Raw genomic sequence first — 25,417 nt, 5'->3', positions numbered from 1 at the left:
GTGTTCTAGAGAAATGTAAATCAAAAACATTTAATTGAAATATAAAGATATATAACTAGGCCTCGTATATATAACTAGGCTTCTGCTTAAAACAAGGGAAAAAACAGGCTGACTAAAGTCCATTTAAGGAAAAATATTAAGTAAATAATAATTTGGATGATATTTAGATATAGCAAAATCCATAAAAGTGATACAGGAATGACTAAAGTTTGGAAACACTGAACAAATAAATATAAAACACTAAGCAAAATATCAAGTATCTAATATGCACTTAATAAATGTTAGCACTTATGTTAATTATGTTTTAATTTTGTTAAGCCACAAAGGAAAATGGCAGAGTCTCAGCTTCCCCAAGAGAGAACCCCACCACCCCTCCTACCATCTCTCATCTCTTCTAGGACCATTTATTCCTAATTCAAATTTCTAAACCCTTTGTAAATGTGACAGCCTTCACACACAGGAACAAGATAAGCAACAAAATTTTGATTTCAAAAATAAAGTTGTTAACTCCCAAAAGAATCTTCTTCATAGTTTGGCTGGAAATTTTCTTTCTTCAAACTCTTAAAACAGTAGCTAAACTGTATTGATTTCCTGTGAATTTACGACAAACTCTAATTTATCAGAATATGGATTCCTGGTGAGTGAGAATTCATAAAGTGTGATAAAAAAAATATGGTGAATGTTTAATTTAAAAAATTATTACAGAAAAGACACATTGCCATTAATCCCCCTCAAAATACTCCCCCTTGCTTCGAACACACTTATCCCATCATTCTTGTCACTTTCTGAAGCAGTTCTGGAAGTCCTCTTTCGTGAGTGTCTTTAGTTGCACTGTCATGGCTGCCTAGATGTCCTGAATCAATTCAAAATGTTTACCTTTCATGGTCATTTTGACTTTGGGGAAGAGCCAGAAGTCACACGGTGCCAGATCAAGTGAATAAGGTGGATGAGGACACAGCATAATGTTTTTATTTGACAGAAATTCATGTACCAGAAGTGATGTGTGACAGGGAGCCTTTCTGTTGTGATCACAAAATGTGGTGAATGCTGCAGCCAAGTGCCATCCAATGGAAAGGCTGAGATCTTTAATACAGGAAGTGGCACATTGAACCTTAGTAACAGTGTGTGACCAGTTTCAACTTGTTCTGTGTAGTCAGTTGGGTATGAGCTACGATTGAGAGAAGGTGTGGTTTAAAGTGTGCCGTAAATCATCCTACCTCATGACAACACTCCATGTCACACATCGCTTCTGGTATGGCAATTTCTGTTAAATAAAAACATTATGGTGTGTCCTCATCCACCTTATTCACCAGATCTGGCACCGTGCGACTTCTGGCTCTTCCCCAAAGTCAGAATGATTCAGGACATCGAGGCAGCCACGACAACACAGCTAAAGACATTCACGAAAAAGGACTTCCGGAACTGCTTCAGAAAGTGGCAAAAATGATGTTATGGATAAGTGTGTTAGAAGCAAGGGGGAGTTTTTTGAGGGGGACTAATTAGCATGATTAAACTTGATAGGTGACAGGCAGAAAAAAAAAACTATATGGCTGAGCCCAATTTAACCCTTGTCTCTGATAAGCAAGACCACGCTGCAAACATCATACTGCTCGACTGATTTTTACATTAGTCCCATATCCTATGCTACCTCAGTAATCTGGACATGTATAAATGTTCAAAAGGAAATGAGAGTGGGAAGAGCATTCACATTTTATGTGCCAAGGGCTTGGTATTTGTTATCTCATTTAGTTCTGGAAAAGAAAAAGTGTGAAGTACTTAGTATTATCCCCATTTTACAGATGAAGTAATCCATGTTTCCAATAATCAGGTAACTTCCCAAGTTCACACAGCTATTAGAAATGGAGCCAGAATTATAATCTTCAACCTTTTGATTCTTTCTACTACATCATATTGGCAACTATAGCCATAGAAGGAAAGAAGTGTGGGCATACATGGTTCATGTATTTCCACACATTCTCAAAGGTAGATAGAATGTCTCAATATTATAAGATATAAATGTGGCAACTGAGTTACTTTGTGTGATTTAACCTCTAGGTTCAACTTCTCAAAGTAATTTTTCACCTTTACCTATTTGGCGAAACTATCACTACGGAATGGTGGGTCTCTGTCCTTTTGGTTGAATTGCAGGGTGAAGGGAGGCAATCCACCTGAGTCCTTATGGGAGCTTCTTCTTATACTTGTAGCTCATTTTTTCCTCTCATTACTCATGTAAACACATAACAATTACAGAAAATTTAGAAAATATAGACAAACAACATAACAAAACTCAACTAGATCCATCATCTAAAACTAAGTACTCTTTACAATGTGGTGTATATTCTTACATTCTTTTTATATATATAGACACACATACTCACACAGATACATATTTTTTTAACCCTAATCAGGCTCCTCAGATTTATTGCCTTCAATCTTCTGTCTCAATTAGAAATAAAATCTTCATATGTTGGAGTTGTCAATTTTAACTGATATAGGAAATAATCGGGCTAAGAGAAAGAGGTGAACCATTCTTTGTTTTGGCCCTAAGGGTGACTTTGCCAGCTGGGTTGATGGTCCATTATTTACTAGACAGACTCTCTGTCTAATAACCTGTGATCTGATTATTGTCATCAGGCAATCTGTAGACACAATATAATGCAAATAAAATATCTACCAAATCTATATTGGGCAGGCCTTCCTCTTAGACACACACATTTAGGAATTAATGTGTTTTCCTCCCATCCACCACCACAATATGTTTTTATTCTTATTATATAAGCAGATGCAATATTTTATTACATGCCAAAAGCAAGTATAATATCTATAATAATTAACATTAGAATCAGAAGAGTCTTCATTCAACTGGCTCATTTTATAGATGATAAAACTGAGACTCAGAAGACAGAAGAAGCAGAAATTTGTTTATTAAATACTTCACATATACCAGAAGCTATCCAGGTTTATTTCATTCAAAATCACAAACTTATGAGTTAGATATGATTGCTCCCAATTTATAGGAAATTAAAACTCAGCAGGATCGCACAACTATGAAGAGGTGGACCCAGGAATCAAACATGAGTCTTTCTGACTCAGCTTTCCCCTACAACATCCTGCTTTTCGAGAAAGAGGTGACTTATCTAAACAAGACAGCTGGATGGTGGCAGACCAAGAGCTAGAATTCCATCTCCCGTTGCCTAGTCTGATGCCCATATCAGTACATCCTGTTGTACCCGGGGCTCCAATGGGGTTCAAACCCATAGTCTTTGCCTCTAAGATCACTTTGCAAGTGACCATCCCTGCAGTTTGCCACACGAAGATATGTTCAAGTATATGTCACCCTTTTGTACACTGCACATAAGTTAGAAATATTAGAGCCTTCTGATTTCAAAGAATGGCATTCATCACAGCAACTCTACTGGAAATCAGCCATGTAGAAAATACAAAATTAAAACAAATAGGGTTAACATTACCTGTATTATTGAACACGGTTGGAAAAGTGACTGTGTCTCTTAACCAGACGTGTTCACCATTTAAATAATAGCCATTGGGTTTCTGTACGAGTCAGTTCCACATAAAAAGCCTGAAACACATTTTCCTTTTTGCATCTAGCATTCTTTAGCAGCCAGCCTCAGCAACTCTGCAAAGTATCTACTTTAAGAAGCTGAGAAGAAAGGAAGCAACGAACATGTGTTGCCCGCCTACCATTTGTCAGGCTGTGTGTTAGGAGTTTTACATTTATTATATAATGTTTTATCCTCCCAAGGCCCAGTGAGAGAGTTGATTTTATTTCTAGTTTACATATAAGAAAACTAAAACTCGGAGCGCCCACTTTTTTCCAAGATCTAATAAGTATTAAGCTTGGGAATAATGCCAAGGTTTAATTTCACTGTGACAGCCTTACTTGGAGCTGGCCAGTAATAATAATTTTAAAATAATAAACGTTTATTGGGACTTTCCTTTTCAAAAGACAACATGGATTGCATGTTTGAATCCGCATGGCAACCCTAAGACATAGGTGCTATGTAAGGTCCATCTTATAGAAGCACAAGAAGTTGGTGACTCACATGAAATCATACAACTATTATGTGTAGAATTTGGGTACAAACTCAGGAAGGCTAACCTTTTTATTTCATATTGTCTGGAATGAAAATGATATCCACATTATAGCTTATATGTTCATACAGGTGAAAATTACAAACTGCCACAGGTAGACAGAGATAAAGAAAAAGGAAGATACTATATTGTCACAGTTTGCTGGATTGGGGCTGGGAATAAACACATTTCAGCCAGAGGATGGGCAGAGTTTAGACATGCAAAGATGGGAAGAGAAGAAGAAAGATTTTCCAGTGCAAAGATTTGTACTGTCATTTGATAATGCTTGTTTAATTTTTGTTTGAATCTTCTGTCTTAAAATTTGCTAACTGATCTATCAAACTGGTTAAGATTTGGGTTTTCTGATAAACATAGATGGCATCAAAGCATTCATGATTGGTGCTCTGAGCCCATTGAGAACCCATGTGTATTACTTATCTTGTGCTACATATCAAATTAGCTCCAAATTATTGGCTTACAACAAAAAAAAATTATCTCACAGTTTCTGTAGGTCAAGAATTTGGGTGTCTTACATTGGTGGTTCTGGCTCAGGGTCTGAGGAGGCAATAAGGATGTTGGCCTATGCTGCTGTCAAATGCTTGACTGGGACTTAAGGGGACTCACACACATGGTGCTTGGCCTGAGGCCTCTGTTCCTTGCCACATGAGCCTCTCCATAGGCTTCCTAGGTGTGCTCATGTCATTGCAGCTGGCTTCCCCCAGAGAAAGAGACCCGAAGAGAAAGCATGTTAGACGCCACGGTGCATTTTATGAGCTACCTTTGGAAGGGATACACCATGACTTCTACCATATTCTACTGGTTGCAGAGACCAACCCTGATTCACTGTGTGAGGGAGCTTCACGAAGGCAAAAATACCAACAGTTTGGGATCATTGGGGACCACTTTGGAGGCTGGCTACCACACCACACAAGTTTTTGTGGGAGGAGATAATTTGTTTAAAGAAAGAGAGAACATGGCTCCGATACTTGAACAGGTTTTGCTAATATATTTCATATCTTTAAGTGGTTTTTAAATTAGGCACAATTTTACATAAACCAAAATGTAGTCCCTCTGGAGGAGAAGCCACTATGCTAATTTTAGAGTAGCTATTAAATAGTCTTGCATCCATCCTTTTTGTTGTTTTTGGTATGCACAGTTTTTTTATTTTATTTTTTGTTTTTCAATTAGAGTTGACATTCAATATTATTTTATATTAGTTCCAGGTGAATAGTATAGTGGTTAGAAATTGCTATAATTTTTTTCTTTTTCTTTTTTATTATTTTTTTAATTAAAGTTTATTGGGGTGACAATTGTTTGTAAAGTTACATAGGTTTCAGGTGTCTATAATTTATGAAGTGATTTCCCTGATTAGTCTAGTACCAGCCTGACACTATACATAGTTATCATGATATTATTGATTATGCTGTACTTTACTTCCCCCTGACTGTTTTGTAACTACCAGTTTGTACTTCTTAATCCCTTCACCATTTTCACCCAACCCCCCCAACCCCCTTCCCATATGGCAACCATCAGTTTGTTCTCTGTATCTATGGGTCTGTTTCTATTTTGTTTGTTTGTTTATTTGTTCTTTAGATTCTACATATAAGTGAGAGCATATACTATTTGTCTTTCTCTGATTTATTTCACTTAGCATGATACATTCTAAGTCCATCTATGTTGTTGGAAATGGTAAAATTTTATTCGTTTTATAGTTGAGTAATATTCTATCTTATATACATATATATGTAATACTATATATATAATATATTATATATGTGTATATATGCATATGTGTATATATGTGTGTGTGTGTGTATATATATATATATATATCACTTCTTCTTTATTGAATTGTCTATTGATGGGCACTTAGGTTGCTTCCATATATAGCGCTGCAGTGAACATAGGGATACATACGAGGTGTGATCAAACAATACGGTGAATGTCTAAATAAAAATAAAATTAATTACAGTGAAGGATATATTGCTATTAATGCCCCTCACAATACTCCCCCTTGCTTCGAACACACTTATCTATCTTGCCACTTTCTGAAGCAGTTCTGGAAGTCCTCTTTTGTGAGTGTCTTTAGTTGTGCTGTCGTCGCTGCCTTGGTGTCCTGACTCAGTTCAAAACATTTACCTTTCATGGTCATTTTGACTTTGGGGAAGAGCCAGAAGTCACACGGTGCCTGGTCAAGTGAATAAGGTGGATGAGGACACAGCATAATGTTTTTATTTGACAGAAATTCATGTACCAGAAGTGATGTGTGACACGGAGCCTTTCTGTTGTGATCACAAAATATGGTGAATGCTGCAGCCAAGTGCCATCCAATGGAAAGGCAGAGATCTTCAATACGGGAAGTGGTGTGCTGAACCTTAGTAGCAGTGTGTGACAAGTTTCAACTCGTTCTGTGCAGTCTGTTGGGTATGAGGTACGATTGAGAGAAGGTGTGGTTTAAAGTGTGCCGTAAATCATCCTACCTTATGACAACACTCCATGTCACACATCGCTTCTAGTATATGGCAATTGCTGTCAAATAAAAACATTATGGTGTGTCCTCATCCACCTTATTCACCGGATCTGGTACCATGCAACTTTTGGCTCTTCCCCAAAGTCAAAATGTTTCAGGACATTGAGGCATCCACGACAGCACAACTAAAGTCACTCACAAAAGAGGACATTCAGAACTACTTCAGAAAGTGGCAAGAATGATGGGATAAGTGTGTTCCAAGCAAGGGGGAGTATTTTGAGTGGTATTAATGGCAATGTGTCTTACTGTAATAATTATTTTTTTATTTAAACATTCATCATATTGTTTCATCATGCCTCATATATTGTTTTGAATTAGTGTTTTGGGTTTCTTTGGATAAATACACAGGAGTAGAATTGCTGGGTCTTACAGTAATTCTATTTTTATGTTTTTGAGGACCCTCCAAACTGTTTAGATGTCAAAAGAGCTAAGGTAATGACTGTAAATAATGACAGTTTCACTTCTTTCTTTCCAATTTGGATGTCTTTTATTTATTTTTCTTATCTGATTGCTGTGGCTAGGACTTCCAATATTATGTTGAATAAAAGTGGAAAAGGTGGACAACCTTGTTTTGTTCCTGATCATAAGTCTAAAATCACAGTTCAGTACAGAGTCCAGTCTAGGTTCAGATATCTTTTTCTTTCTCTTGTATGTATATTCCACAGTCTTCATTTGTCTTTCAGGACACTGGCATATTTTTAAGAATGCAGTTCCCTTCCCCTGTTTTAACAGACCATTCCTACTTTTGAGGTGGTCTGACATTTCCTCATAGTGAGACGCAGGTTATGCATTCTAGGCTGGAATACTCCAGAGAGGAATTTTAAGATCATTAATGTATCCTGCTCATCATCAAAATATTCCCCAAACTTAGCACCCTTTATTAGTTCTTACTTGATCTTAACTATGATATTTGCAAAATGATGACTTAGTAACTCCATATCCCTCTCTATGATGTGTCAGCCCTCGGCATTTTACTGTAAGCACTAGCCTTCCCCTCTCCTGAATTTACTTATTTACCCACTTATTATCATTTTTATCCATTTATTATTTATTATTAGGACTCACAAATACCTGTTATTGATGGTTTATCATTTATTAGTAGAGTTAATTGTTTTGTGCTCAAATCGTTCCATATTGGCCAATTCAAGCCCCTTCAAGCTAGCTCCTCTGTTCTTGTGACATGCTCCCTTTTGGGGGGGATGCTGCCTTGCTCCTGGCATAAAAAGAAGCCCACTCTCATCATTCTTTCTTTATTCCTTATTTACATTTCCGACCTAGTTATTTGTTGTTGTTATTAATGCAGCACAGAATGCTAGGAGCAGAATATTTAAAATGTCAAGATATAGATATGATGATAGCTTAAAACTAATCTGAGAGAAAAAAAAGTATAGAATTTTAGCATAGTGGAATATTGATATTCACGAAGATGGTCAAAGTTATTAAAAATTATTTTAGTTAATTAAATCAAAGCTAATTAAATTACTTATTAATAGTGTGGTTTTGTAAATATTTGGTACTTAAAAGCAATAATTCTCAAATTTATTTGTACATCTTAAGCTGAAAGATTTTTTTGTTATTTAAAAAGAGCTTGTGCATTTATTTTTAAATTAACAATGGCTGGTATCAAATTACTATGATACTTCACATACTATGATATTCTCCAGGATATACTCGTTTACAAAAATGATGTAATAGCTTTATTTCTAAATGTGTAGCTAATGGTAGCTAGCAATTTTTTATTAAAGTAAGTATAATATAATTTTATTTTGTAGTGGTATATAACTTATGTAGAGTGATGTGCACAAATATAAAATGTATAACTTGATGAACTTTTACTAAAGTAAGCACCTTTTCTGAAAAGTATAACCACTATTCAGGCCAATATACAGAATATTTCCTACATCGCAGATAGATCCTTTGTGCCCCCTCAAAGACAATATCTCTCTGATAAACCTTCTGTCAGTGTATATTATTTTTGCTTTTTCTTAAACTTATATAAATGGAATATATATGATGAAAAAGAACTAGTAACCAGAATATATAAAGAACTTCTAAAACGGTAATGAAAAGACAACTCAATTTATAAAAAAGTGGACAAAAGACTCGAATAGGCTCTTTAGAAAAGAAGATATGCAAATGTTTAATAAGCATAAGAAAAGATGCTCAGCATGATTATTAAAAGATAAATTCAACTGAAAGCCTCAATATCATTACACACCCACCAATCTCGTTAAAAGTTAAAAATCATTTAATGCCAAGCATTGATGAGGATATGAAAGAATTGGAGCTCTTATACATTGTTGATGGGAATGTAGCCTTGCAAAATCCCCCTAGAAAACTTTTTTATATAAATGTATCCATAAATGTAGGTAAATAGACATATATCCTATGACATGGACAAGCATGTCCATGGCAGATTTATTCATAGTGACTCCAGACTGGAAGAAACCCAAATAACCATCTACAGGAAAATATACAAAAAGGATTGTAATATCATCATACAGTGTCATACTACATAGAAATAAAAAAGAAGAAACGATTTCTACAAGCAGCAATATGGATGAATCTCATAAGCCTAATGGTGAACATAAGAAGTTAGACCTAAAAAACTATATATATATATATATTGTATGAATATGTACTTATATGCTTTTAATGGATTTAGAACCAATGGTGAATATCACTTTTTGATTCATGATATTGGTAATTTGTATCATCTCCATTTTTATCTGTGGCAATCTCGCTAGAGGTTAGTCAACTGTGTTGTTTAATTTTTGAAGAATGAGCTTTTTGTTTTATTTATTTTTCTGTTTTTCTATTTTTAATTTTATTCTTTATTAGTTCCTTCCTTCTGCTTGCTTTAGATTTATTTTTTCTGAGGTAAGAACTTAGATCATTGATTCAATACCTTTTGTTTCTCTAATGTAAGCATTTAGCACTATAAATTTTCCTGTCAGCACTGTTTTAGCTGCATCCCACGTATTTTGGTATGTTGCATTTTTAATTGTATCTAGTGATGAACAGAAGTTCTTTATTTTAATGGCATCAGCATGTATATTTACTCTTTTATGGTTAGTGCATTTCAAGTCCTGTTTACAAATCTTTGCCAAGGTCATAAAATATTATTTTATGAAAAAATTTTCTTCTGGAAACTTAATTGTTTACCTTTTACATTTAGGTACATGATCCTTTTGGAATTGAATTTTCTGTATGGCATGTGGTAGGGATCACATTTATTTTCATTCACCATATGGACAGTGAAGTGATCAAAGCATTATTTATGGAAAAGTCCATCTTTCCCATAGTACTGCAGTGTAACTCTTGTCAGAGTCAGGTGTCTGTTTATATATGGTCTATTTTTAGATTCTCTATTCTCTTTCATTGGTCTATTTATCTTACTTTGCTTTTGAATTCTATACCTTTATAATAAGTCTTCATATATTCTACTATAAGTCTTCCAGCTATTTTCTTAGTTGTCAAGATTGTCCTGGCTAGTCTTGCCCCTTTGCATTTCATATACATTTTAGAATCAGCTTGTCAAATTTTAAAAAAAAAAAGGTTTGGAATTTGATTGACATTACATTGAATCTATAGATCATTTTGAAGATGACTTTCAATCCATAAGCATGGTATATTCACCCCTACTCTTCATTTATTTAGGTCTTCTTAATTTCTTTCTGGAATGTTTTGTAGTTTTTCATGTAGAAGTCTTGCTGCTCTTTTCTTATATTTATTCATTGATATTTGATAGTTTTGATGCTATTGTAAATGGTTCTTTTTCAATTACATTTTCTAATTTTGCTAGTATATAGAAACAAAATTGATATTTTACATTGCTATTGTATCCAGCGATGATGTAAGATTCACTTATTATTTCAAATAGTCTGGATTCTTATGGATTCTGTATGTATACAATCATAACATACCGTGTTTCCCCGAAAATAAGACCTAGCTGGACCATCAGCTCTAATGCATCTTTTGGAGCAAAAATTAATTTAAGACCTGGTCTTATATTACCGGACCATCAGCTCTAATGCGTCTTTTGGAGCAAAAATTAATTTAAGACCCGGTCTTATATTATAGTAAAATAAGACCGGGTCTTATATTAATTTTTGCTCCAAAAGACGCATTAGAGCTGATGGTCCGGCTAGGTCTTATTTTCGGGGAAACATGGTATATGACTAATCACAATTGTAGTTTTGTTTTCCAGTCACTATACCTTTTAAACTTTCTTTTACTTATTGCCCTGACCAAGACTTCCAGTATAATGTTGAATACAAGTGTTGAGAGGGAACATAATTAGGAGCCTTTTGAAAATCCAGGTACTCAGGTCTTATCCCCTCCAAATTCAGTAAGTCTGTGTTGGGGGTCTGGAAAGTCCACATTTTAACAAGTATTCTAAGTGATATTGATGTAGGGGTATCCTAGAAACACAATTTGAGTAATATTTTTAAAGGATAAGCTTCACTCATCTGATGTGTTTTTTTTTTGTTTTTTTTATTAGGGTGGAATATTGCACTTTCTTCTTCTGTTTCCCACCTCCATCCTCTTCCATGCTAGTGATGAACATATAAAATGTTGTTTGTTTGTGCACCCTATTGTGCTGTCTCTGCCTCTGGCTCTAGCTCTGGATATAACAATGCATGAAAGGGTCTTCAGTGTTAAAATGTTGACTGACTTTAGAAAAGAAAAGTAAAAAGCAGCCTTCACCCTGAGCTAGTAATCATATTCAAAAGGAAGTAATTGTAAAAAAAACAAAAAACAAAAAAAAACCCACTATATTTTGAAGTTGTTGAGATCACAGTTGAATTCAGTCCTTTCTAGACACATACCCACAGCCACACATGTACACGCACAAGCAATCGTACGGGTTTTGCCTCATGATAGAAATAGTATGAGGGGAAAAAATAGATTCTAGAGGATGTATTGTTACATGATAGATTTGATACTATGAAAGTACTGAATGAAATATGGATATCATGTGGTTTCCTCAATATTAGTTGTAAATCAAAGGAGCAATGTAATGTAGTTTCTTGGATGAAGAGAGAATATATGCCATGGATACTTATAGAAAGAGTAGAGACACAAGAATAACTGCAAATATTCATGGAGTATTAGAAGTAGGCAGTCTTAAGCCCAACTTATCTGAGCTTGCATTTTTATAGTTGAAGTGTTTGAGACCCATCCTGGTAACGTAAGTGGCTTGTCCAGTGTTACTTACTGGTAGTGGTAGTACTGGGAGCAGTGCCCACTGGCACTGATTCCCACTCTAGGGCTCTTCCCCTGATGCCACTCAGTCAGATATAATGAGAGGTCATTTATATGAAAGGGATCCCAGAGAATAAAGAATATGGAAATATTGAGACAAGCTCACGAAAGTGAATCCTTATACAAGATAAGCGGGAGATACATGAAATGGGACTGATTTTGTAAGGGAATTGTTAGAACTAAGAAAGATATAAGAAAAGAGACAAAGTGAAAAGAGAATGGGAAAAATTAGATGAGAGAAACAAAGATGAAAATAAATTAGGGAAGCCCAAAAAATATGGAAAATCATAGTCAGAAATGAAAATGTGATGAAATAATTCAAGAACATGAACATATATGTAGTATTTTGTCATTTTTGTAAAATTTATCTATGTAGAATTATGTCAATAAAATAATCCATAATGAAATAATATGAAAGTGCATTTAAACTCTTTTGAAGAAAGGTAAATGTAAAGTGGTAGTAATTTTAAGTTCCTAATCCTGTAAAATGTTGAGTGAATAAGAAACAGAAATTCAGAGATGTACCTCTCTATATCAACAATCATTAATATGTAAAATCAAAGAAACCCAGGGAACATTAAGGCGAGGTATTCTTTCAAAAATATCTATTTATTTAGTTAGTTTAGAGACATGGCTGATGAATGAACATACAAGGGTGTAGGGAATCCCAAACATTTCAACATTTCAAATAATCAAACAGCACTGCGTTCATTCAAAGAGAGGTACAGTTTATACAGTATTCAGAATTGTTTGAGTTTATTTCCTTACTTTTGCACTTCCTTAAAAGCCTGAACCTAAATGTTATAATCGTAATATTGGTTTGCAGCCTGATTAGTCAGGGTTCATTTGGAGAGCCAGATACTCTGTTGTACCTCCTGGGATAGGAGGCATCCATTTTTAATCGATGTTTAACAGAGATAAATGGGACTGAATAGTGAGGCAAGTGTCATGGAAAAGTGAATTTAAAATGTGGCTAGTCAACCAAGTATACATACTTAGCAAACCAGTATTCTGGTTAAGGACACTGGATTTGAAATCAGGCAGACATGGATTTGGTCCCCAGTTTAGCTACTCATTAGTATGTAACCCTCATTCACTCCTTTTTTCTCTTCTTTCTCCTTCCCTCCCTCCCTCTCTCCCTCTTTTCACTTCCTTTATTCAAAAGTATCTATTAAACATTTATTGTGTACTGGGTTCATGCCGTAGACTAGTGGGCCAGTTAGCTCACATTCCTGAGAGAGAACATGGAAAGTTTATAGGAAAGAAATTTGTGCTGTGCAGCAGCACAAGCCAAGGTCCAGATGCAGAAAGGAGCCAGGCTTTTGGGACAACTCCAAGCAGACTGAAGGTAAATAATAGGAGATGAATTTGGAAAGACAGGTTGAAATCAGGTTTTAAAGGGCTTTGAATACCAGGATAAGCAATTTCAAATTAACCTGCAGAGAATGGACTAACAATTAGAAATACAGTGGTTAGGGAGATAATCTAGTACAGAAAGGCCAAAGGAGAAGATTTCAAAAAGAATAGATTACTACATTAAAGATGCCAAGGGAGAAGTGGATTTAACCGTTAGAAGGATGTGGATGACCTTTAAAATAACTTTGGTTCAGTGAGAGGGATAGAAACCAGTTGTAGGGGTGAAAGGAGGGAATTGAAGTGAAAAAATGGAGCTTATGGGGGCAAGAGTTCCACAGGAAAGTAAAACAGTATGGGAAGGAAATAGTATGGTGGAGAGTGAGGAAGCAGTAAGGCAAAGGACAGATATATTTTTCCTAAGATCAAGAATTACTGCCTATGTGTGAAGTTAAGAAACCAACGTAGAGAGACTGAAAATTCTATGGTTCAAGAATACAAGATGAGAGTTAGAATTGACAGCTGAAGTGTAGAGGGAAGTCTTGCAGTCAGAGCAGCACTTACTCGTCTGAAACTGAAGGGCATGACTTGACACAGATTTTCTTTGTAGGAGGGAGGGAACCAAGGTAACATTTATCTGTGTACTCCAGGTGGGCTCTTATTAGAAAGAACAGAGGCAACATCAGGCCACAAAAAGACCAAGTGACTGAAGCTGCAGAAAGACAAACATAAAAGAGTTTAGCCTGTCAATAGTCCCCGTAGGAGCATCAAACCATTTTGATTCACTCCAGAAACCTTCCTAGGTCCTTGTACTGTGTAACATGGAAGGTTGCAGGACACACATTCACAGAAATGTAAAGTACCCTTCATCTTCATCTCTTTTTCAGAAACAATGGTACAGTTATAGAGACTACAGGTCCAATCCAAAGGCTATTACCTGTGCTCTAAGTCACCAAATAAAAAGTTGAAGGTTAAATGGATGGGCATTTATGTAGCGATAAACTCATCACAGAAGTTAGTGGTTGTAAAAGAGGGCCACTCACTTCTGCGTGAGTGTGTCTAGTCTACATTCAAAATATCAACTCTAGAAAAGTTACTGCCAAACTGCTCTTAAACTTGTGTACACTTTTCCTCTACCCTCCAGCTCCAGGGCTCAAAGGGGCTGGTAAGATTGCTTCTGAGCATTTCACATCTGGCTCTGCCTCTGTCTGAGTTCTGGTTGGTCAAGAGGGAGCAGAGGGGTACTTTGGGTGCAGTGCCCTCCTCAATGACCAGCTGGGGCTGGGCTTACAGCCCAGGAGTAATCATTTATGCAAGGAAAGCTGAAGCAGGTGTATCTGGCTGGGCTAGAGAATCCTGCGAGCTGAGGATACCCTAGTGTACACTTGAAGAGCAGAGTAAGTACATTTGGCGGGAGAGGGCACAGTGCTGACTGGGCATCTTTGCTCTGGAGTCTTTTCCTTCGCATTAGCCTATCTGTGCCAAGAGCTGCAAACCGGGGCTGCGGGCAGGAGGGAGGGTGTCAGTCCGAAGCACTGACCGGTTGTTGGCCCTGTGACTGGGAGAGGAGTTAGGGGGAGCCCTGAGCACCAGCAAGGGATAGCCTGCCTGATCTCTGCTCCAGTCCACAAATCCTTAACGGATTTTCTTTCTCTCCCCTCACCCTTTTCTCTCCTTCGGTTTCTTTCTTTCTCTCTTTCTCTTTCTTCCTTTTTCCCTCTCTTTCCCCCCCTCCCTTCCCATCCCTTTACCCTTCCTCTCCCATCCCCCTCTCCCCTCCCCCTTTCCATGTGTGTGAGCCTCTTCCTTTCCCCTCCTCCCCTTTTCCGCCTGTCTCCCTCTCTCCATCTCCTTCTCCCTCTCAGCTCGCCGGGCGACCCTGCTTCTGCCTCCCACATTAATGGCGGCATCTTCGGAGGATGATATAGACCGGCGGCCCATCAGAAGAGTCCGCTCCAAGAGCGACACGCCGTACCTCGCAGAGGCCAGGATCTCCTTTAATCTAGGGGCAGGTAAGGACGACGCTCTTGCCTTGCTCTCTCCCCCACCTGGCTTCCTTCCCTACCTTCGCTCCTCACCGGCTAGCTCAGCCCCCTGCCCCTCCTCTGGTCTCCCCCGCCTGGCTGTGCCTCCCCTCTTGCCCCCCTTCCTACCCAGCCCTGCGCTGCCTGGGTGCGCTCACTCACTGGCTCTCTTTGTGTCTCCTGTGTAAAGAGGGTGTGTGTGTGTGTGTGTGTGTGTGTGTGTGTGTTGGGGAGGTGGGGGAGGGTAGTACAAGGAGCCGTACACTCGCCCAGGAGTCACACACGGGCTTTCCTCTTCCATGAAGAGAAGAAAGTGTTGCCACTGATAAAACAATGATCACAGGAATAACCAAGAGCTGGGTCAGGATGCTGAGAATGCGCTGGCTGTGGGAGGAGGGTCTGGCCAGGCTCTGCTGGTGAGGTTTGCTGGTGGGGCTACTATAGAGTGGGTGGAACTTGTTGGTGACATTCAGACTCTGGTGATTTTGCCTGGTGATTAATACGACTGCTGTGGTGCTGAAGTGGCGAGGGGGGTGGGGTTGACAGCTGGGAACAGGACCTTTTCCTTGCACCAAGCAGTTGGCAAGCAACCATGGTGATGATAATAGTAATAAAATGGTCTATATGACACGTTAGGTAATTTGATGGTGTCACTGGAACTGATGCCCAAAGTGGCCTAGATGGTGTTAAGTGAAAAGAGTAACTGAGGTAGAGGAGGGAGGGAAGAAGATGAGAGGATAGGGAAGAAGGGAAGAAGAAAGGAAAGAGCAGTAGAGCCGACTGAGGGATTCAGAGTCACATTGCTTGCGTTAAGACGTCTCAAGATGACCTGATAAGTACCCAGTGTCTGATGTCCCCACTGCTGCTACTGCTCCAGATTCCCAGTCAGACCTCACCCCTCATTACTAGTGGATGGTCACTACCACTGGGAGAAAGTTGTTCCCCACTAACTTCACAGTGCTGCCTTCTCTGAATGGCTCCTAAGCCTCCACCCTAGCTTGTGTTTCTTCCTTTCTAGAGTCCCGTAGTATCCTAGCAACTCTAACACAAGTAGAGTGAGGGCATTTTCCTGAAGACCCTCTTTCAAAGTAAGTTTAAAAAGCGGATGATACTATTTTCTATAGGATACTAAACCTCTGAAAATGGAACTAAATCATACAAAGTGTGTGTGTGTGTGTGTGTGTGTGTGTGTGTGTGTGTGTACATGTGCTATAGCAAAGAGAACCTTCAAATGATGAGTTTTATACACTATGGTGAAGAATGGACAAAATGTTCACTAAGCAACCATGTCTTTATGACTGAAAGAATGGCAACTGGCTGTGCCCAAGTATCAAGTTCCTTGGAGTGTAATTTTCCTGTCTCAGTGATTTGGGTTTTCTATTTATGTTTTCTCCTCACTCCTGGAAGTTTGTTTCTGGATTTGGGGCTGGGCGAAGAGGACTTTATCAGGGGAAGCTTTGGCAGTTTTTGTGGCATGCTGTAGTAGCCTGTGGTCTCACTTTGGAACTGTTAATCCTACTCTTGTATGTTCCAGATTCAGGATAAGGTTGTGAGGGATCTTGGAAAGGACTGAAAAAGTCTCTTTTAGGACCAAGACTGTTTTCCCACCCAGTGATATTAGGATGTATTCTCTTGAGCCCTTTGCTATCAAACTCTGGTATATTCCCATAGTGTCTTTGGCTAACATGGGAGTAAAGGGGCTAAAGCTGCAGTTAGTAAAGGCTATTTACCTTCTACTAGTACTTTTACAACAAAACAGTAAGATAGAGCACTAAAAAGAGTTTCAGCTACCACTGACTTACATTGAACTATTTTGCCACCCAGCAATTTGCAATCTTTTATTCTGGTTAAATTGCTCTAGAGGCCAATTAAACGATTAGACTTTTCAGAAAGAATGTGTCTCCCTTTCATCTGGAAATAACAAACGAGCTCTCAGTCCTTTCCATATATCCCTTAGAATAACTCTAAAAGCAAAGTGTCCAGAAAGACGCCAGCAAGAAAGAGAATGCTGTGAACAGGACACTGGTAGAGGAGGGAGGGCAGTCGCACGGGCTGGGTTCTGCAGTTAGGGGAGCTGTCCTTCTCAGTGGTGCTGAAGTGAAGGACTGTGTGCCAGGGACATGACTGTAAGGCGGACAGCGGAAGGAGGGGTGCTCAGTGTCTGTGTGATGGAATCCCGGGGAGAACGCGGAAGATCTGGCCACCGAAAAACTTTTCTATCCTTGCCCACTTAGATTTGTCGCCTGTTTACTATGCCTCACGCCTACTGCTCCACTGCTCCAATCTGGTGGTTTGCTCTAATTTTGCGCCGGCTGCTCACTCCTGGGGCTTTGTTTATTTCCCAGCTGGTTTTTGGTTGCTTCCCTGACATAGTAAGATCTACTTGCAGATGTGCCTTTCCCGGCGTTTAAAAGTAATTGTAACCCCTGGTTTAAAAAGCAAACAGCCTTGTTTATCTCCTTAAGCAGCAAGTTGTAATTAAACTATTAGTGTCGTTATCAGTGTTGCTGAACAGAGGAGCCTACACACTCTGAATAAACTACATAATTTGGGCATAGAGAGAATAATGTTTGTCTCTTAACAACAATTTATAAAAAAATTAAACAAAGCAGCTCTCATCTGCCCTTTCTTTCCACTCTTCTCCCACCCCCAAACAATTACTTACTGTTTATTTTTTCCGAAGAAATTCTTTATTGGTTTAAACTATTTATGTTTAATATTTGTTTTGTCATACCCACTCATTATATATAACTCCATGTTTAATGCTTTAGAGGTTTGATAATCCTTCAAGAAAATCATATATATGTATACTTTTACTTGGATATGATGAAATCATTTTGTGTACCAACTCCCTTAAACTAATTTTTACAGTTGCCAAATAAAGTGGACTGGGCATTTTGAATACTAATTAAATACTTAAGCATTTCTTCAACTATACCCAGTCCCTGATGGCACTTAATAATATCATTTCAGAAATAATTCCACAGCTTGAGTGAAGGATATACTCCTTTAGCTGCAGTCCCAAGTCAGTCAAAGAATAGCACCAAAATATGGGTCTTTCATAACTTTATGAAGATGTTAATTTTAAGGTTTAGCCTAACTTGAGACAGTAGAGAACAGAAATTTTCTGAACCATGACTTATTTTTCTAAAATAGCCCCTTTTGTAGGTTTTTAACTTCTATTTAACATTGAGCGTATTATGCAAATATTGATAGATTGTTTGCTGAAGATAGTATAAATGCCAGAGAAAACCACACCAATGTATTTGCTTAAAGTTACCCAGACACATCAGACTTCATTTAAAACTTTGGAAGAGGTTTTTGCCCCCCTGAGAATTTCAAATGTATTAAAAAGATATCGTATATCAGAAGAATATGCTCACACTCTTAGTAGCAAGTGTTTTTTATTGTGTTCTCACTTAGGAATGAACATCACTGACATTTAGTTTGTAAGAACGTACCCAGCCGTGTGAGGTCATTCATTCACTACACTGAAGTGAATGCAGTGAAGAGTTGCTGCTCATCTGCAATATTTTCCTACGGGCTAGTGTGTTCTATTTTTATATATTGACAATATATAGAAGAGTATTCAATTCATGGAAGATGCTGAAACTGAAAAGTTTTCTGTGATCACACACTAAAATGAATGAAAGTGTAATGATAAACGGAGGATTTAAGCATATCTGAAATTTCTTAAAGGGATGCCAAAAGAAGGAAGGTGAGTCACACTGATGATTTAGGATTATTAAAACACAAAATCCACATTGGGCACTTTTGAGAAGATTAAGGACTTTTGTAATCATAAGGAGGTTTGACTTTGTTGACATTTCAGAATTGCTTTGCATGGAGAAGATTTTAAAGTAATAGCATGTTTAACCCCCGTATACTTATTCTCCTTGGAAGGCTAAGATTTGTTTTAGTTCCTGATGTTACCCAAGAATAGCTGTTTCTGACTTCTGTTGGTCTCTTCTACTCTTTCAGGCCCAGAGGATAATGAGAGTGAAAATTGGCTTGCTCTGGCTACCCATAAGAATGGATGGGTCAGCCAGATTAAGTTATAAACTGGGTCTCAGGAAATCTCTTTCCTATCTTTCTTGAGGTGGAAGACTTTTATTCCTTAGCTAATTATGAAGGCCCATGATATTGAGAAGTGACAGCCCATAATGTGCTATCATTACTCGTAATGAGAACTGTTCCTTGGCAACATTGTGAATATCGTCATGCTGAACCAAGATTTTCACCAGTCTAAGGGTCTTTGTAAGCATGCTCTTTCACTGTTCCACTGAAAAATGCCAGTATAGTGCTCTCTCTCTCTCTCTCTCTCTCTCTCTATATATATATATATATATATATATATATATATATATATATATATTTGTTACTGATTTTAAATTGAAAGCAGATCATATGGGTCTGGGATTTATTTGGTGGGCCCAAGCTCTTTTTTAGTATCGCTTTTCACATTCTGTAGCCAGAAATCAAGTGGCTGACCACATAGATGGCCAGAAGTCTCTACTGTGGGGCTTTCTGAAGTGTGCACTCCTTTTGTGCCTTTGTTAAAGCTAGCTAACCAATAATCTCATTGTGTCATGCATTAAGGTGGTACTAGTGAAGACCACTCCAGATAACATATAAAATAATATAAACAAGGTACAGGAAAGTAAGTAATTAACACTATGAGGAAATAGAAATCCTTTAGCTGCAAATATATAACCATAAATATATATAAACCATGCCATTATTTCAACAACAATTTATACATTTATGAGATAACTCAAACAGAAAATCTGTGTTGAGTGGTTAAATTTATTTAGAATATTTTGCCAGGAAATTTTATTTTTAACATCGAAAAACTGTATTTACTATTATCTTATGATTAAAGGATACATTACGTATTTGTTCTGTCTGTATGTGTCCATATAATTTAATTCCATGAAAGACCACAGAGGTGTGTTTTGTATGAAAAATGTGAGGCAAGAGTCAGAAGAACTTGATTCTAATGCATCTCTTCTATTAGGGTAGTGGACATGTCATTTAACTTTTCTGGGCTTGATTTTCTCAGCTCAAGATGAATGATTTGGAATATAAAATCTCTAAAACTCCATCTAATAAAGTGTTTGTATTAATAGTTGATAATTCTAGCTCTAGCTGTATTATTGGATATATATAATAATCTGATTTTACAGATAGTCTTATTTATGGTATAAAACATATAAAATAGCATAATTATAATAAGAATTAAAACATTAGATCATAGCTAAGTTGTGAAAATAAGTTGAGTTAAAAGAGATTAGTATATATTACAAGACACATTTATATACACAATATTAAATAAAATATTTTTAATTTGAATATTCAGGGATTAGCATCTTTAACACAGTTGATGTTCTATAAATATTGACTGAATAAGGTGTTAGGGAAATCTTAGCAGTAAATGGAGAGTGAAGAAACAAAATATTAATACAGTTCCCAATTGCCGTTTTAAGTATGTTAGCCTGTTCTCTTTTATACAATTAAAATGAAATGGGAATGTAAGATTTGTATTTTCCCTTTATTCTTTTAAATTACCAAGGAAGGTAAACATGTATGCCAACTAGCTAAAAGTCAGGATTCAACCAAGCTGCCATGACCCCTTTGGAATCTGAAGATAGAATAATCCTTACATCTAGGCACTGACTGTAAGTAACACTTGGCCATGAACTACAAAGAACTATTCTTTCCTTTTCTTCACAGGCATATAAGCTGACAAGAACAAATAAACTATTGGTCAGAACTGGACATATTGATACATTTTTACATTACATTTAGTACTAAGTAAAATATTTTAAAATTACTTATGGAGTTACTCTTTGATATATGCAACTTCAATTTTTTTCTCCTTGACTCAGTAAGGTAAAAAGAAAGACACACATTATACCCAGTGTTATATGTTATGTAAATACAAAAGAGCCCGAAGGAACTGTTAATGGGTATAACATTTTCCTCACTGGATGGTAAAAGAAGAACTCTAGCATTTTCATATTTTGTTTCATCACTCTCCCCACCCACTCTGGTAGGTGATAATGTGGATATGATTTCAGAGGGGAAAATAAAGTGGGCCATATCGACATTTTAATTACTCTAATTTACAAGTATTTAATATAATGAAGGATAGTTAAATAAAAGACAAAATCCATTGTATGGCCTTATTGAATGATGGTGGATTCACATGACTTTCTACACAGGTTATCAAAGGACAATAGGAATAATCTTTTGCTAGCAGTTATTTAACATTTATGTAGGCAAGTGTCGTGTAGATTTCCTATTGATCTTTTCTGCCACATTTGTATACTCGAAACTAATGATTCAGCAGCAGAATCTTTGAATAGTAAATACTTGGGCTGTAATGGTAGTGTTGAGAATTCAATATATATCGTGGTTTTGAAACTATACTGAACTTTATCAATATGATCATTTGCCATTTAAAGACATAGAAAGCCCATTATATCTGGATCTCTACCAATCAAGTGACAACAAGTTGGTTGAATATTTAATCATGGTTTAATCAAAAGTGTAGAAAGAGCTTTGTTATGCTTGAATGTATCCCTTATTCCATCTGAGCCCTGTTTTTCTTCGGGGGGGGCGGTGGAGGGAGATAAGAAGAAATAATAGTATGATAATATTCACTCAATGAATATTAAGACATTAAACATGCATCGGACCATTTTTAGACACTTGGCACACATTGGTGATCAAAACAAACATTTTACCCTCATGAATTTTAACTTCTAAAAGTGGGTTGTGGACAATAAATAACATGGTATCTAAGTACGTGGGGTAGTATTTTATAAGTTAAGCATTAAGGCAAAAATAAAGAAAGCTAAGAGTATAAGGCATATGGGGGCAAGGAAAGGGGTGGACTGCGAAAGAGACAACATTGAGAGGGCATTTGAACAAAATTCTCCAGAGTAGGCAAGGGAACGAGCAATGCTAATATGGGATGGAGGTCAGAACAGGAGAAAACTTAGGGGAAGGGAGTGGAAAGGCCTTAAATCAAGAGTTCCAGTATGTTCAAGACCTGGCATGGAGCCCAGTGTGGCTGAAGAGTGAGTGAAGGGGAGAGTGGGAGGAGAGGAGATTAATGAGGGAACGGAGACCAGATTACATAGAGCTTGGCGGGCCACTGCCAAGACTTTGACTGCACTTAGTAAATGCGGAACAATGCAGGGATTTGAGCATAAGAGTAACACGATCTGAAATAGATTTTGGAAAGATCATTGGGGCTGCAATATTCAGAACAGACTATAGTGGGGCAGCGTGGAAGCAGGGAGACTGAGAATAATCCAGAGAAATGGTGGCTCGGCAGCATGGTACAGCAGGAGTAGGTAGGAGTGGTCAGGTTCTGGATGCATTGGATGGTACAGCCAGGCTTTCATGATGGATTGAGTGTGGGTTATGCAGGAAGGAGAGGAGCATGGAGTATGTCAATGGTTTGGCCTGCACAATCGGAAGGATAAAAGGGCCATTTGGGGGTATGAGGGAAAGGTCAGAAGTTCAAGTGCAGACATGTCAAGTGTGAGATGTCTACTAGACCTCCAAGTGGCAGTATCAAATAAGCAGTTATACAAATGTAAGATTAAAAATGAGATCTGGCCCAGAAACAAGTAATTGAGTTGTCAGCATGTATAGTGCATTTAGTATATTGTGTCCAGGGCTTATTATGCATTTGCTCATTTATTTCTCATAATGACCCTATTCTAGCTGTTAGCATTATTATTACTATTCTTATTTTATCCATGTGGAAACTAAGTCACAAAGAGGTTCAATAACTTAGCAAGGGTAATAAAGCTAATAAAAGGAATAAGAATAATTGGAATTTGGATCATGTTTTATATAACTTCAAAAATCTACATTTTTAATGGCCATGATTTATTACAAGAGAGCAAACATATCATCTTTGCTATGAAATCAAATTTTAAAATGAACATGGCTAAGGGAAAGAGAGATAAAACTCGGAATGCATTCTAGCTCAGTATTTTAAAAAATATTTGCCTAGGATTCACTGTAAGAAATGCACTTTATATCACTTCACATAACACACATACATGCTTATAATTGGAATAAAATACAGTTGACCCTTGAACAACATGGTGTGAGGGGCACCGACCCCCCACACCATCTAAAATGTACATATAACTTTTGACTCCCTCAAAACTTTTCTGGTTCTAGTAGCCTACTGTTGACCAGAAGCCTTATTGATAATGTAGATTAACACATATTTTGTTGGTTATATGTATTATATACTGTATTTTTACAATAAGCTAGAGAAAAGAAAATCATAAGGAAAAGAAGATACATTTACAGTGCTGTACATATTTATTGAAAAAATCTGCATATAAGTAGATTCGTGCAGTTCAAACCTGTGTTGTTTGAGGGTCAACTGTATTCCTCAAAACACCTTTATAAGGTTTGAATGTACTCTGACGTTTTCTGTATTATCCTACTTCATCTCCTCCAACTCCATTCCATTCTAACATATTTTAGTTGTAAAAATGCTAACTATGACCCATCTAAATGATTTTATAACCCATGGTTTAAAAAAATTATTAAATTTGTAGTTTCTAAGGGCGCTTTCTGAATTCAGAAAAAGTGTTTGCAAGGAAACCCATTTTAGTACTTCTATCCCCCTAATTGAAATTAATTCTCTTACCCGGATATGAATCAAAGTGAAAGAGAAAAAGCCCAGGGCCAGAGCCCAGAGTCTAGACTCACAGTACATTTAGAGGCCCACAAAAATGTTTTAATTTCTTTTAAACTCAGAAAAAAATTAAATATAGTCCAGGTTGGTTTATATTTGTTTTCATGCCAACACTGTCGTAAAATACGGTATTTAATATTTTTGGGGAGTGAAAGTAGTCTACAAGAGCAAAAGCACTGAGGACCCACAGAAGTCGTAATGCAGCCCTGCAAAGAGTAGAAAGAGGAGCTGTGGGAAATAATTCTCTTTTCTGAGGTAGTATAGTGACTACGAGTCAGACTTTCTGGGTTTGAATCCCTACTTTTTCACTTACTAGCTGTATGACCTTGGGGAAGTCATTTAACCTCTCCCTGCCTCAGTTTTTTCACTTGTAAAATGGGACTAATAGTGGTTTGGAGGTTTGTTTTGAAGGGCAAATAATTCATTAAATGTGAAAAACTTAGAATAATGCCTGGCATATAGTGATTACTCATTTCCCAAAGTGGAGAAATAAGCGCCATTGTGTTTCTATGGTCTACCTCACCTTTCCTCAATTCTTCCAAGATGCTACCATAAAGAAAGAAAAAAAAAATAGGTGCCTTCTCGTTACCACATCTAACAAGACCAAATGAGCTACAAATTCAGAAGCTATCACATAAGGAACAAATTTTCTTAGCTAAGTTTTACCCCCATTCAGTCCGTCTTGCCTATGCTACAGAATGAATATGGCCACCCCAAAATGAGACAGAAAGTCACCCTCAGACTCTGAAAGTTAAGGAAATTTACATTAAGAATGGTTTGTCTTCTGTCGAGAGTTGAATGAATCAACCTACAAATTTTTTTTGCCAATGGCCACATGGAGAAGAATAACCTACTGGACTTTCTAATAATCCTCTGAACTTGGAGGAGGCATTGAAGGACGGGAGTAAAAAGAAGAATACAGGAAGAGATACAGGGAGAAGAAAGAACAGAGGCAAAAAGGGAAGGGGGAAAAGAGAGAACACAGCATTTCAGTCTGAGATGCCATCCACATGGTCAGGAGAGCACATTAAAAAAAAAAAAAAATCACAGACTCTTGGCTTTTGAGAGTCAACAGGAACATTTCTCTTGTTTGAATAATGAGCACAAGGGCTCTGTCATGGTTTCGGAGATTGGCCGTTTCCAAAATCTGAGTCTGGTACGAACGAGTTGAATCATCTCGCTGAATGTTTGAAACCTGTAACACGGGCGTAACACTCTCTGCCTAATTTTCATTGTGTTTGTGAGGACCAAATGTGAAAATGCTTTGCCAACAGTCAAGTATTACTCCAAGGCAAGAAACAGATGTGGTTTCGGTGAATGGGACAGCTTTAAATGGCTCGCGCTGGCACACATAAAGCACAAGAATGAAAATGTGAGAAAATAGACTGATTCTACCTAAAACGTTGCCTTTGC

General features: G+C 37.3%; 1 protein-coding gene across 9 annotated transcripts in view; it reads left to right on the top strand.

The window, feature by feature from the left end:
• The window catches only part of PHACTR1 (phosphatase and actin regulator 1), a 503,766-nt gene that overhangs the window by 11,024 nt on the left and 467,325 nt on the right, over positions 1 to 25,417 (top strand). For all 9 annotated transcript variants that reach the window (XM_019742988.2, XM_074335219.1, XM_019742987.2 and 6 more), the window contains one exon: positions 15,109 to 15,255. In XM_019742988.2, coding sequence (XP_019598547.1) covers positions 15,109 to 15,255 — 147 coding nt within the window. The remainder of the gene's footprint in view (positions 1 to 15,108; positions 15,256 to 25,417) is intronic.

This window comes from Rhinolophus sinicus, linkage group LG06 (assembly GCF_036562045.2).
Source record: "Rhinolophus sinicus isolate RSC01 linkage group LG06, ASM3656204v1, whole genome shotgun sequence".
Classification (NCBI taxonomy): domain Eukaryota; kingdom Metazoa; phylum Chordata; class Mammalia; order Chiroptera; family Rhinolophidae; genus Rhinolophus; species Rhinolophus sinicus.
Note: the sequence above shows the minus strand (reverse complement) of the source record. Positions and strands in the feature narration are given on the sequence as shown.